The sequence below is a fragment of the Colobus angolensis genome, unplaced genomic scaffold, assembly GCF_000951035.1.
Source record: "Colobus angolensis palliatus isolate OR3802 unplaced genomic scaffold, Cang.pa_1.0 Scaffold52, whole genome shotgun sequence".
Lineage (NCBI taxonomy): Eukaryota > Metazoa > Chordata > Mammalia > Primates > Cercopithecidae > Colobus > Colobus angolensis.
Window position 1 is genome coordinate 1,040,403 of NW_012118710.1, and position 14,459 is coordinate 1,054,861.

Here is a 14,459-nt window from a genome sequence, read left to right on the forward strand (position 1 = left end):
TGGGGGACTCCTGTCTCCATCTCCCAGAGGGGATCCAGAAGCCCAGCGTGCATCTGCCCCACTCTTAGGTTTCTGGTGAGCTTCATGGTCGATGCCCGGGGTGGTTCCATGAGAGGAAGTCGCCACAACGGCCTGCGAGTGGTGATCCCACCACGGACGTGCGCAGCGCCCACCCGCATCACCTGCCGCCTGGTCAAGCCCCAGAAGCTCAGCACGCCGCCCCCACTGGCCGAGGAGGAGGGCCTGGCCAGCAGGATCATCGCGCTGGGGCCCACAGGGGCACAGTTCCTAAGGTGAGCATGCGCAGGCAGCCCACATCCTCACCTGTCCCTGTGCCGTGGAGGCCACGCCATCTCCACTGTCCCTATGGGGAAACAGAACTGGGTGTCCCTCCCCTTTCCCTGAATTTTCCTAACACACGAAGGCGTCCATAGCCCTGAGAGGGCTTACAACTCTCAGATCTCAGATCGGGCATGATAGCTCACGCCTGTAATTCCAATGCTTTGGGAGGCTGAGGTGAGAGCATCGCTTGAGGCCAGGAGTTCGAGACCAGCCTGGAAAATATAGCAAGACCCCGTCATTGTAAAAAATAAAAAACAAAACCAAAAAAAACAACTCTTAAATATTGCGTGACACTAGAGACAAGGCCAATCTGAGGCCCTGAGGGTCTGACCATTTATGCACTGAGAGTCCCCAGGAAGACAGCCTCCCTGGCTGTTTCCCCTGACGACAAGCGAAGTACCCAGCTCCAGAGGCCCATGGCCCACCTCCCTGAAGCAGCCTGGGCTCCTCCTGGAGCTTTGCTACCCTTCAGGCACCATGGGTGTGATGTGGGGACAGGGCTGACCAGGAGACCCTGCCTTCTACCTCTGTCCACCCTCCTGGCCCCCCTCAGAGCGGTCACCACAATTTGCAAAGCAGCAAGTTTTCTCATTGACCTTTCTTTGTCCTCAAAGCGTCCCTCCAAAGGAAATGTCATTATGACCAGTTGATGCATGAGGTTACCCATCTAGGGATGTCAGATGGGTTTTTAGAATCAGGTGAAAGGACAGGATCCTTAGGTCGTGGGAGCAGAGCCCCGTGAAATGAGACTGGCCCTGCCCTCACTGTTACTGCAAGTCTGGTGGGGAGCAAGCAGGGCTGTGGGAAGCCCCGGGGACCCCCCACGGGTCTGGTCCACTTAGAGACCTGCCTGCAGGTAGGGCCTCCACGTGGCTGTGGAAGCGTCTTCCCCATCTAGGTGGGAGCCGGCAGCCCCATCCCTCCCTTTGCCCTGCCTGCCCTGTGTGAGCACCTCCCCACCACCACTGTGTCCTTGCCTCAGCCCTGTAATCGTGGAGATCCCGCACTTTGCCTCTCATGGCCGTGGAGACCGGGAGCTCGTGGTTCTGAGGAGTGAAAACGGCTCCGTGTGGAAGGAGCACAGGAGCCGCTATGGAGAGAGCTACCTGGATCAGATCCTCAACGGGATGGACGAAGGTAGGGGAGCGGATCCCAGCGCTGGGTCCCCTCCTTGCGGAAGAGGGGTTTGAGTTGCACCTTAAAGGTGGTCTTTCAGGGCCACCTGGAGTTTGGGAAGCCCCAAGAGACTGGAAATGGCCTGGTGTGGACAAGCCCTGGGTCCCCAGGATGTGTGAGGGGATGCTCAGCTGCTGCCTGCAGCCGCATCTGCTCTGCTGGGCCTCTGGGCCTGGGCACTTCTTCTGGCCACTATGCCGCCTGGCACCTGGAGAGGGTGTGTGCACTGGGTCTGGGGGACAAGGAGGCTCTGGGGCCCCTGGAAGGCCTGAACCTGTGCCTGATGTGACTGCGGTGGTGGCCTGTGTGTGTGATTCCAGAGCTGGGGAGCCTGGAGGAGCTGGAGAAGAAGAGGGTGTGCCGAATCATCACCACAGACTTCCCGCTGTACTTTGTGATCATGTCGCGGCTCTGCCAGGACTACGACACCATCGGTCCTGAAGGGGGTTCCCTGAAGAGCAAGCTGGTGCCCCTGGTACAGGCAACGTTCCCGGAGAATGCAGTCACCAAGAGAGTGAAGCTGGCTCTGCAGGTGACAGCTCTCCTCCCTGCCAGGTCCTGGGGGTGGACTGAACTCCAGGCCCCCGGGAACCCTCTTCCCCAGGACATCCCCATGCTTTTTTCCGGTGCTTTGAAATGCCACAGTGGAGAACTGACTTTAAAGCTCAAAGGAGAGTTGAGTGGGAAGGGGTGAGGCAGAAGGTCCCTGATAAGTTGCATCCATCAAGCTGCATGACCCGGTCTGTGCAGCATGCGGGAACCACATGACCTCTGGGAGCTGACCGTGATGCGAGCAAAGATGCACCAGCCCTGGGAGTAAGAAGCAGAGGAGAGGGGGAGAAAGGGCTCAGGAAGGCGAGCTCCACCATGTCAGTCCTGCGGTCCAACAGCAGAGGGGACCCCATGCACTGACGGCCACTCTCTCTGGGCATGGAGCTGCCTCCCATCTGACTAGCCCCTCTCCTGCTTGGGCCTGAGTGTCCTGCCTCTGTCATTTCACAGGCCCAGCCTGTCCCAGATGAGCTTGTCACTAAGCTCCTGGGCAACCAGGCCACATTCAGCCCCATTGTCACCGTGGAGCCCAGGCGCCGGAAGTTCCACCGCCCCATCGGACTTCGGATCCCGCTACCTCCTTCCTGGACCGACAACCCGAGGGACAGTGGGGAGGGAGACACCACCAGCCTGCGCCTGCTTTGCAGCGTCATTGGTGAGAGGGGCCCCTGTCTCAGACTTGTGTTCTCCACAGCTGCAGTGCTTCTGGAACACAGTAGTGGGTGACGCGAGAAGGCAAGGCCAGCAATCCCCTTAGTTTTTGTTGGCTTCCCCGGGAGTGAGGTGCTCTTCCAAGAGGTGGAAGGATGATGCATCTGCATAAAAGTCCATGCCCATGCAGTGGCTCACACCTGTAATCCCAGCACTTTGGGAGGCCGAGGCAGGTGGATCACCTGAGGTCAAGAGTTCGAGACAAGCCTGACCAACATGGAGAAACCCCATCTCTACTAAAAATACAAAAATTAGGCGTGGTGGCACACGCCTGTAAACCCGGCTACTCCAGAGGCTGAGGCAGGAGAATTGCTTCAACCTGGGAGGTGGAGGTTGCAGTGAGCCGAGACCATTCCACTCCTGGGCAACAAGCATGAAACTCCATCTAAAAAAAAAAAAAAAAGTCCATGGCCCTGGGGAAGAACCCTCCAAGCCCTAGGAGAGGGGCATGCAGGTCGCTAGGAGGAAGGGCAGAGGGTGAGGGTAGGTGTGCCCAGGGCTGCAGACCAAGTGAGCCTCACCCAGTCTCACCTTGCACACCAGGGCCTTAGCATTTTAGTAAGCTCCATCCTTACATCCTGAAGACTGTCCCCAGCCCCATTTCTGCCGGTGTTACAGGAGGAACAGACCAAGCTCAGTGGGAAGACATAACAGGAACCACCAAACTTGTATATGCCAACGAGTGTGCCAACTTCACCACCAATGTCTCCGCCAGGTGAGACAAGGCCAACCCAGCCCAGCACTGAGGCTCCCTCACTGTTCCCTCCACGTGGAAGCCTCTGTGACCACAGGTGTGGCAAGAGTAGCCATGGCGTGGTTCATGGGCTGCTTCCATCTGGATGGAAAGGATGCTCTCTGTTGGGCACTTGGGAACACATTATAACGTGCCCTCCTTTTTAGGTTTTGGCTGTCAGACTGTCCTCGGACCGCTGAGGCTGTGAACTTCGCCACCCTGCTGTACAAAGAGCTCACTGCAGTGCCCTACATGGCCAAATTCGTCATCTTTGCCAAGATGAATGACCCCCGAGAGGGCCGCCTGCGCTGCTACTGCATGACGGATGATAAAGTGGACAAGACCCTGGAGCAGCATGAGAACTTCGTGGAGGTGGCCCGGAGCAGGGACATAGAGGTACGGGGCTGGGCCCTGCACCACCTCTGGGACAAACCCTCCCGCCATTTCTCCAGAACACCCCTGCCTGGTGCAGGCAGGTAGTCCTCCCTCTGTAGACAAGGGGCTCCACAGCTGTCTCTCTTTGAGACCCCTCTTGAGAAGCATCTTAGATAAGCTTCAGGAAAGGTGAGAGATGCCACCATGCACATATCAGAGGAGGCTGCAGGCTTTTGGTCCAGTGATCTGTGAAAAGAGTTGGCATTTGCAGAAGGTCTTGTGCACCAGGGACTATTAAAAGTGCTGGACAGGCCGGGCGCAGTGGCTCACGCCTGTCATCTCAACACTTTGGGAGGCCGAGGCGGGCGGATCACCTGAGGTCAGGAGTCAGAGACCAGCCTGGCCAACATGGTGAAACCCTGTCTCTACTGAAAATACAAAAATTAGCCAGCGTGGTGGCACAGGCCTGTAATCGCAGCTACTCGGGAGGCTGAGACAGGAGAATCACTTGAACCCGGGAGGCAGAGGTTGCAGTGAGCCAAGATCGCGCCGCTGCTCTCCAGCCTGGGCGACAGAGCAAGACTCTGTTTTAAAACAAAAAGAAAAACAAAAACAGTGCTAGCCAGCTGGGTATGGTGGCGGGGGCAAGAAACAAAACGAAAAACAAACAAACAAAAGTGCTGGCCAGGCTCAGTGGCTCATGCCTATAATCCCAACACTTTGGAAGGCTGAGGCAGGGGGATTGCTTTGAGCCCAGGAGTTTGAGACCAGCCTGGGCAACATAGTGAGATACCATCTCTATTAAACAAATAACTAAAAATGTTTTTCTTGCATAATCTCATTTAATTCTCATATTTGTGGGTACCTTTATTATTCTGGATTTAGGTATTAAGAAACTGAGGCTGAGAAGTTAAGTAATGTGCCCATGGTCACACAGCTAAGTGAGTGGTCGAGACAGGATTTATCCAGGTCATCTCTGGCCCCAGAGTCCACACTGTGACCTGCTGTGCTAGAGTTTCAGTAGCACCCAGGTGAGGAGGCAGAGGAAAGGGCTCAACAGATAATGTGCCAAGTGAAGGCATGGGGGCTAGGTCTGAACCAGTTCCCTATCCTAAGAGACCCACTTGGTTTAAGATGTGTCGTAAGCCAGCAGTGATCTAAGCCTCAGAATCTGTGCTGAGTTTTCCTGGGGAAGGCTGAGGGCCCCGTAGAACAAGCACAGGACTGGAACCTTGGTTCTAATCCTGTCTTAGGCACTAACGAGGCAAACTGGTTTTTCTCTTTGGGCCTCAATTTTCTCAACTGTCAAATGGGTTAATGATAACTTCTCAGTTGAAAGCTTTATATATACACAGTAGGGACCATTATTATGGGTGAGATTAAAATAGAGCAAGTGCTTTCCAGCTCTTCTCATGAACAAAGCATCTTTGGACAGATGTAAAAACAGAACCTTGGTTTTGTTTTTAGAAACAGGATCTCAGTCTGTTGCCCAGGCTGGAGTGCAGTAGTGCCATCATAGCCCACTGCAGCCTCAAACTCCTGGCCTCCAGTGATCCTCCTGCCTCAGCATCCCATGTAGCTGGGACTACAGGCACTTGCCACCACACCTGGCTGATTTTTAACATTTTTTTTGTAAAGATGGGGATCTCCTTGTGTTGCCCAGGCTGGTCTCAAACTCCTGAACTCAAGCAATCTTCCAACTTTGGCCTTCTAAAATGGAGGGATTACAGGCATGAGCCACCATGCCTAGCCCAGAACCAGGATTTTTTGTTGTTGGTGGTGGTGGTTTTTTTGTTTGTTTGTTCGTTTTTCAGAAACTATGTTATGATATTCAAGTGACATTTTGGAGTACTTGATAGCAATTCTCATCAACATCTCAGGGATATTAGAAGAACCCTACATATAACAAAATCCACTGAAGTCAGGAAGCATGCCTCATTGATCACAATTTTAGAAATAAAGCCTTTCCCAAAACAAACAGTGGATTTCTCAGCACACACCCCCATGCCTCTTGCTGTGGCAGGGTGTGTCTTGGAGAGGGAAGGACAGAAGGTTGAAGGTGGGACATCTGGGCCCTTCTCTCCCTGACAAGCTGTATCTGCTTTTCCTCTCCTGTAGGTGTTGGAAGGAATGTCCCTCTTTGCAGAACTCTCTGGGAACTTGGTGCCTGTGAAGAAAGCTGCCCAGCAGCGGAGCTTCCACTTCCAGTCATTTCGGGAGAATCGTCTGGCCATACCTGTAAAGGTGCCGGCACCCTCTGGCTGACCTCTCCTCTGGGTCTAGGAAGTTGGGGAGGCAGAATTCTCTAAACCAGACAGCCCAGTGGCCTAGAAAAGGGCCCCTGAATTCTCCTTTGTGTGATTGAGTTTAGGTGAGGGACAGCAGTCGAGAGCCGGGAGGGTCCCTGTCATTTCTGCGCAAGGCGATGAAGTACGAGGACACCCAGCACATACTCTGCCACCTGAACATCACCATGCCCCCCTGCAGCAAGGTGAGCTGGCACCTGCCGAGGAGCCTTGGCCTGAGAAGGCTTCCCCATAAGAGGTCCCCAAACAGACCCCAGGTTCAGCACGTCCAAGGGGCTTCTTTCTGGTGGAACCTTTGAGTCCCCCGAGGCACACAAAGGTGCTGAGCTCTCCTCCACATGCTCATGTTGTGGCCTGGGGGGAGACCGTGCCCTGGCCCTCTCTGCAATTCATGTGCAGCACTGGTTATGTGACAGGAGGAACAAATGTTGGTATCAGATGGTGATGGGCACATTCAAGCTGTGGACCCTGGGCTCCCTAGGTGTGAAGGTGGCAAGGGGCCCTAAGAGCATCTGCCTCAGTATCCCTGGCCCGAGGCCTCCAAGGTTCGCACCAAGGAGAGCTGCTAAGGTCTCCCAGCCCCGGCACGGCTTCTCTCAGGCCGCTTTTTCATCTACCTGCTTATCTTCCCAGGGTGCTAGGCCCTCACAGAAGGGAAGCCTGGTGTCCTCAGCCACTGCAAACACCCAGGGTTTTGAGCTCAGCAAAGGAGTCTTGGCCACGTATGTTCATTTGTCGATACCTGTAAGAGTATCCCAGTCACCACCTCTGCTAGGGACTTTGGAGGGATCATACGTCTCCAGACCGTCTCCGTGGTTTTCGTTGGTGTTGTTTTGCTGTTGTTGTTGTTTTAATCATTAGCCTTCCATGCTAAACTAGGAAAGAAGCAAGGTTACATTCTTAAGTCCATGGCTCAATCTCTTTTCTTTTTGGGGATGAGATGAGGGTGAACCAACTTATCTTTCAAAAGAGGGTTTTCAGGCTGGGCACAGAGGCTCATGCCTGTAACCCCAGTGCTTTGGGAGGCTAGGACAAGAGGATTGCTTGAGCCCAGGAGTTCAAGACTAGCCTGGGCAACACAGTGAGATCCTGTCTGTACAAAAAAAAAAAAATGAAAAATTAGCTGGGCATGGTGGCATGCACCTGTAGTCCCCAGCACTCAGGAGACTGAGGCAGAAGGATCACTTGAGACCAGGAGTTTGAGGCTGCAGTGAGCCATGATCGTGCCATTGCACTGCGCTCCAGCTTCAGAGACAGCGTGAGACCCTGGCTCTTAAAAACAAAAGAGAGAATATTTTTCTGCAGCCTCGGGCAAGCATCTGGATGCTTTCCACAGGGCTGTGATGTTAAGGCCTTAGGGCAGTACAGAAACGGGTCTTTGAAGCAGAAAGAAATCCAAAAAGAAAAACAGTTGTTTTAAGTTCAAACCCAGCTCTACCACCTATTAACTGGGTGATCTTGGGCAAGGAACTTAGTCTCTCTATGCTTCAGTTTCCTTATTGATGAAATGGGAGTAATACAGTACCAGCTCTGCTCCTACATTGCCATGAACATTAAATAGGGCCTCACAGGTGATGGGGTGACGTGAGCTTGCCGTTATTATGACTGTGATTAATAACGCATGTACACTTCGTCAGCTTCCCTTCACTCCCACTCCTCCCATGCGTTACTCTTTGTGCTAAGTCCCTGAAGAAACGGACTGTTTACCAGGACTGGGGTCAGCCTTCCCCACCCCTGCATCATAGGAGCTCAGATCACCTTCTCTAGGAAGGTGGGGAGAGTCCAAAACCCAAAGCACCCTTTCTTCTTCTGCAGGGAAGCGGAGCTGAAGATAGGAGAAGGACCCCGACACCCCTGGCCCTGCGATACAGCATTCTCAGTGAGTCCACACCAGGTACAGCCTCTGTGTGATAATGCATGCTTGCTCCCTTCCCAAGAAGGGTGGATGTGAGCTTATCTCCCTGCAGCCGTGTGAGGGCTCTGCTGAGGTGCCGCTCGCTCAGCCAGTTCCAAAAGCAGCTGCAGAGCTGACTCGGGTCTTCCCCTGATCTTGCAGAGAGTCTAGACAATCACCCTAGTGTACACGGAAGCCACGTCCATCACAGGCCATATCCTCACGCCTTTCAACTGTGTCCTGCCCTGGCTACTAAATGAAATCTAATGCTTCTCTCCAGGTCTTCTCAGTGGGACAGACCAGGCAGAGAAGATGGCTGTTATCTCAGAGCACCTCGGTCTCAGCTGGGCAGGTGAGTGGGGAATTGGGGGCAGAAAATCACTTTGTCTGTCTCACCTACCCTCTTTCCCCGTAATGAGCAATGAATGAGGCATTCCTAACCCTCCTTTTATCACCCATGGGTTATCTGATTTGTGATTGTCTGAGCTGGGTCTGCTGTCCAAGCCACACCATGGAGTGCCCATGGAAGGGGGAGCCCCCTGCCTCCATCTCTGTCTGACTTTCCTTTCTAAGAAAGAATCAACTTTTGAGGTAACAGGCGACCTTGAAAAGGAGGGAAGGAGAGGGCAAGTCTCGACATATTTCACTATGGTCTGTGGCTGTGCCTGGATCTCACAGAAGTCCTGCCAGGCACCGGGGTCGATCTTATTTAAGGGAGGCAGGTGGGCAAATAAAGTGAAGGATCAGAATGTGCTGTGCCCAACCACAGAACCTAGAACTGGATTCTCCCTGTGTAACCGCAGCAGGCCCATTTCCTGATGTGAATGGCAAGTCAAGACACACGGAGACATGGGGTTGCAGCAGTGAAAGAGGCTTAATCACAGGGCCACCAGACAAGGAGGGAGGAGGAAACCTCAAATCCATCTCCCCAAGGAGGCGTTCAGGGTTAGGGCTGTTAAAGGCTTTGGAGTGGCTGAAGTGTGGAGGTGGTTGATTGGTTGGAACGTGCAGGGTGAAGTCATGGACAGGGAGAGGAAGAAGCTACGTTCTCGTGCTGATCCCTGCCTTCAAACTGGTTGCTGGAATTGGGACTCTGAAAACCATCTTAAAGGATCCTTAAACAGAAGCCTAATGTCAGAAACCCTGTCTTTAGGAACAATGGGGGTGCAAGTAGTCAGTATCCAGCACTGTGTGGCTTTGAGCAACAAAGAAGAGGACCCAAATGCAGCTTGGTGAATGCTTAATTATAACTGTATGTCTGTCCAGAGCCCAGTGCTCAATTCTTGTTGACGCTGAGAAGATGGCTTCCCCTCCCACTCCTTATTTTTTGTTAGCCTTTATATGAGTAGACTCCCTTCATTCACTTTACCTGGAGAAGACTTTAGACATACTCAGAAACCTTTTGGCAATAACTTGTGGAAAGGCAGAAGTTCAGACATGGCTCCTTCTTTAAACCATGACTGCTGGCTGCTCAGGGGGCGTGTATGCACGCATACGTGTTGTGAGTGTGTGCACGTTTGTGTTGTGTGTGCGTGTTCTGATTCTCACCATCACTTTCTCCCCAGTCTTCTTCATCCTTGAAATTAGACTCTAATGCTATTTTCCTTCTAAAGAAATAACAATAAAAATAATGGGGGATTTTGGCTAACAGTCTGCATTATTGCCTTGCATTTAGATGGGAACTTGTATTTTCATTTTAAATGTAAATAACACCTCTCCCTGAAGAAGCATAAGCTCAGGAGTCCATTTCTGTTCTCACTGGTTCTCGGCAGCAGGGCGTGGTGTCCTGGTGTGGCCAAGGCAGCACTGGGGTGAGAATTGGCAGGTGCGGCTCCCTCCTGGCTCAGGGACTCACTGGCTCTGTGACCTTGCAGAAGTTGCTGACCTTGCTGAGAGGTCATGTCATCTCATATTGGAAGCTATGAAAGGAAGAAAGGACATTTAATCATTCATTCATTCATTCATTCAGGACCTATTTATCAAGCACCCCTCCCATTCTTCCATTTTCTGGAGATATAAAGGTATAGGTGCTGGCATTTCATAAGGAATTTCTTGATAAGAAGGAAGACCAAATCCACAGGGAGGCTGCCTCAGAGCTCCCTGTGCTCCCCACTGGGTGCCCTCATGCCCCAGTGCCCACCCAGCCTGTGTGCTGGAGGCCCCCTGCATGGCTCACATTTGCCGTTGTTTCTTTGCTTGCAGAGTTGGCCCGGGAGCTGCAGTTCAGTGTGGAAGACATCAACAGGATCCGAGTGGAAAATCCCAACTCCCTGTTGGAGCAGAGCGTGGCCTTGCTGAACCTCTGGGTCATCCGTGAAGGCCAAAACACAGACAGTCAGTACCATCCCGCTGAGGAAGCCTGTCCTAGGACCTCCTCCCCACCCAACTGTTCTTTCTTCAAATTCCATTCATGACACTGGCCTCTGGAGTCAGTCTGTCTGTCTCTCTCACACACACGCATGCGCCTCTTGCATCAGAAGGTCTCCAGGCAGTCCTGCCAGAAGGCATGATCAGAGAAGCTTGGCCTCAGCCTTTCTCATATCCTTGGAATAAGATAAAAATTGCAAAGCCTGGCACAGTGGCTCATGCCTGTAGTCCCCACACTTTGGGAGGCCAAGGTGGGAGGATTGCTTGAGCACAGGAGTTTGAGAGCAGACTATGTAACGTAGCCCTTTAAAAATTAGCTGGGTGTGTTGGCACACACCTGTAGTCCCAACTACTCTGGAGGCTGAGGCAGGAGGATCACTTGAGCCTGGAAGGTCAAGGCTTCAGTGAGGTACAATTGCACTGCTGCACTCCAGCCTGGGCAACAAGCAAAACCCTGACTCTAAAAAAAATAAAATAAAAATTGCATCAGGACTCCTAGATGACAACATGTGTGAGGGTGTATGACTCATCTTTGAGGTCTTCCTGTTGAATTTCCCAAGCAAATGAGTATTGTCCTCTCAGGACACAGTCTGGGTGAGCTGGACCCCGTCTGAACCAGTTCTCATTCTCCCAGGAGCTTCCTCCAACCTGGAGGGAACTTTGCCTCGTTCTCTTTTCAGCTCCTCCTCAACCAGATTCCCAGACTCAAAACCACTAAGTAGAAATTGAGTGTTTACATTTGCATCTCAAATCATCTGGCAAGGACCAAGAATTTCAAAAGGACAGAATCTAATCATTCGAATCCTTATTTTCTTGTAGTACTCCTCTTAGATTACAAAAATAAAAATAAATAAAAAACAGTCTTTCTAGACTTTTAAATTGGCCACTGTGGTGGGCACGGTGGCTCACGCCTATAATCCCAGCACTTTGGGAGGCCAAGACAGGCAGATCACTTGAAGTCAGGAGTTCGAGACCAGCCTGGCCAACATGGCAAAACCCTGTCTCTACTAAAAGTATAAAAATTAGCCGGGTGTGGTGGCATGCACCTGTAATCCCAGCTACTCAGGAGGCTGAGACACGAGAATTGCTTGAGGTGGGAGGTGGACAGTGAACTAAGATTGCCCCACTGCACTCCAGCCTGGGTGACAGAGTAAGACCAATAAATAAAATAATTTACTATTTTTTTGATAACAGGCCAGTAAATAAAATAACTGCCCACTGTTAGCATTTGGAAAAGATCTGTTGAAGTATAAAAAGTATTCTCCCAAGAGAAAGTTTGTTTTGATTCTAAGAAAAGAGGGTGCCTCCACCTTCTGAAAAAAATTATCTCCCTTCTCCATCTTCATCCTGACCCCATTTTCTGAGTCCATGTGATCCTCGCTCGCTGGCCTGGAGTAACGCATATCTCTCTTCTGCGCCCTCAGTGGAGAATCTATGCACAGCCCTGCAGAGCATCGACCGTGGCGAGATTGTGAACATGCTGGAGGGTTCTGGCCGACAGAGCCGCAACTTGAAGCCAGACAGGCGGCACGCGGACCGCGACTACTCGCTGTCACCCTCCCAGATGAATGGTGAGTGTCACCTGGACCAGGTGGGGCTGAGCCGGGGCCCTGCCCTTCAGGCATCAGCACCAATAACCCCTTCCCATAATACTTCATCCCTCAAAGCCCGCTCTGCCTCCCACTGGTGGGAGGGCTGGTTTGTCAGCAATGAGTTCCTCCTTTTGGGGGGAAGCAGAGGTGAAGGAGAGAGAGATGGCTGCTCCTGTACAGGTCGGCATCGCCTGCTGACTGAGCCTCTGCAGCCCTGCAGAATGGCCTCCAGGCCCTTGCCATCAGCAACTGCATCCCCAGAGGGCCTGGTTATGAGAAAAAGCTGAGTCAGAGGCAGCCAGCTAGACATTGCCCCTAAACAGCTGCAGACTTTCCAGTAGCTCTTTGCAAGGCGTGGGCCCTCTTTGGGGTGTCAGTGTCCCCATCTGTAAAACAGTCAGTGGTTGGGAAGCAGAGGGCCATTCCTGGCTCAAGGTCTAGTGCAGTTTAACTGGACGATGTTTTACAAATCCTGCTGTGGCCACTTCTAGGGACTGAGCAGTTTACTCTTCCTGGAGCCGGGTCTCTCTGCTTTTTCCTGTCTCCCTTTTCTATCATCTCATCTCTTCCCCTCATTCTTTGTTGATGTGACTCAGCATGGCAGGGGTCCCCCATGAGATCCAGCCCAAAAAGAGGATGTACAGGAGGCTGTGACCTCTATCCCCAAGCCCCTGTCACTCCTGGGCCAGGCCCCTCACAACTCCTTCCTCGCCCACCCCCTCTCTGGCCAGCGGGCACATAAACGGTGAGGCCCCACTCTCCGGCTGGGAGGTCTGGGTTCTAGGCCCTTCCTTCCTGCCAGCTCCCTGCATGACTGAGCCCTCTCCCCTTCTGTAAAATCAGCAAGTTGGATTGGATCCCTAAAATTCCTTACAGACCTTGAAACAAAATTTCCATGTCTGTGACATGGCATCTTCAGGTGGCTGACCCGTCACCCTGGATGCTTGCATGGTTATGTGCATGCTCCTTAAGCTCCTCGTCTTAAGGGCCATCCCCGCCATGGCCAGACTGAGGGTGGGCACCTGTGACTGGGTACACAGTTGGGGGACGCGGCCAAGGGCGAGTCCCAGGTGGGCCTGGGCACGGAGCCCCTGCCAGGGGACCCTGTGCTCGCTGAGCCCTCCCTGTTCCCTGCCCCACATCCTGTGACTCCTGAAGTGTGCCATTTTGCACCCTGGGAGCAGGGCCCATCTGCTGGTCACTCCCAACCCCTCTCTTCTGCCTCTAACCTCATGTTGACTTCTGTGCACCCACGCTATGGTGCTGCCTGTCTCCACTGTCTCCACTGTTCCCATTTCGGCAGGCACAGAGCTGGCCATGTCCACATGCATGTCATGGCCCCCAGCCCTGTCTCCCCACACATCTCGTGGCTGTGTCCTAGGCGAACATGTGTGTGTGCGCGTGTGTGCATGCATGTGCATGCGTGTGCATGTGCGTGTGTGTGTTCTTATGTGTGCGTGTGCGTGTGTGTGCACGGGTGTTGCTGTGTGGTGCTGCCTGCTGCGTGTGCCCAGCCCACTCCCCCGGTCCACCCCCTTGGGGATTCTAGCCTCCCCTCAGGGGACCTGGCTGGAGCTTTACAGAAGCTCAGTGGGCTAAGGGCAGTTGAGGGAGGTCACAAACCTGGGGAAATTCTGGTGACAAAGCTCCTCTGCCTTCCAGTATGTGGAGGCTTCTTTAACACCCAGCGCATACTTTCAGTCAAGTCAGAGGGGCACGCTTTTGATTTCCTGTGCCCTGATGAAGCACCTACAGGACTATGGGCCACCAGAACCGCATGAGTGTGAATATTCACAGTTACAGACCTGGGTATCTGTGAGCATCTCCCCGGGCCACAGACCCCTGGCTTCCACCAGGCTTTGAGACATTCTTGCCCGAGTGGTTCTCAGTCCCTGTGTGGGACTGATCCTGTGTACTCCATGTCTGCTGAAAGGGTTCTGCTTCGAGGGGTCAGCCCATTTGGCAAATATTTTTCAAGCATCAACCGCACGCCAGGCACTGTGCTAGGCAGGAGAGAGATACCTGTTCTCAACCAGACAAAACAAAACAAAACAAAACCAAAATCTGCCTTCGTGGAACTTTTCCCTCCTGTGAGGAGAACCACGCGGGGGACTGTATCACTCACCAGCAGTTACCGCACATGGTGCAGGAGAGACAGACCAATGTCGGGGCTTGGGGGACTCATGGTGCAAGGGAAGCGGGTGGCGTTCAAGCACTTGCCGGAGATGAGGTGAGAGCCATGCGTCGGCGCTGAGGAGGAAGATTTCAGGGCAGGGAGTGTGAAGAGGGCTTTCCTGATATGTTCATAGGATGGGGCTGGAGGCGGAGGCAAAGGGACAGTGGGAGAGAGGGCAGGCGTGGGGGCTGAAGGGGTGGCACGGAGCCCACCCATAGACTGTCATGAGGACATT

General features: G+C 53.0%; 1 protein-coding gene across 5 annotated transcripts in view; it reads left to right on the top strand.

Moving 5' to 3' along the window:
• The window catches only part of ANK1 (ankyrin 1, erythrocytic), a 240,567-nt gene that overhangs the window by 197,326 nt on the left and 28,782 nt on the right, over positions 1-14,459 (top strand). For all 5 annotated transcript variants that reach the window (XM_011960651.1, XM_011960652.1, XM_011960653.1 and 2 more), the window contains 12 exons: positions 69-293; positions 1,325-1,479; positions 1,839-2,050; positions 2,521-2,725; positions 3,400-3,496; positions 3,682-3,910; positions 6,008-6,133; positions 6,261-6,380; positions 8,011-8,089; positions 8,370-8,441; positions 10,292-10,423; positions 11,881-12,027. In XM_011960651.1, the coding sequence (XP_011816041.1) occupies positions 69-293; positions 1,325-1,479; positions 1,839-2,050; positions 2,521-2,725; positions 3,400-3,496; positions 3,682-3,910; positions 6,008-6,133; positions 6,261-6,380; positions 8,011-8,089; positions 8,370-8,441; positions 10,292-10,423; positions 11,881-12,027 (1,799 nt within the window). The remainder of the gene's footprint in view (positions 1-68; positions 294-1,324; positions 1,480-1,838; positions 2,051-2,520; positions 2,726-3,399; positions 3,497-3,681; positions 3,911-6,007; positions 6,134-6,260; positions 6,381-8,010; positions 8,090-8,369; positions 8,442-10,291; positions 10,424-11,880; positions 12,028-14,459) is intronic.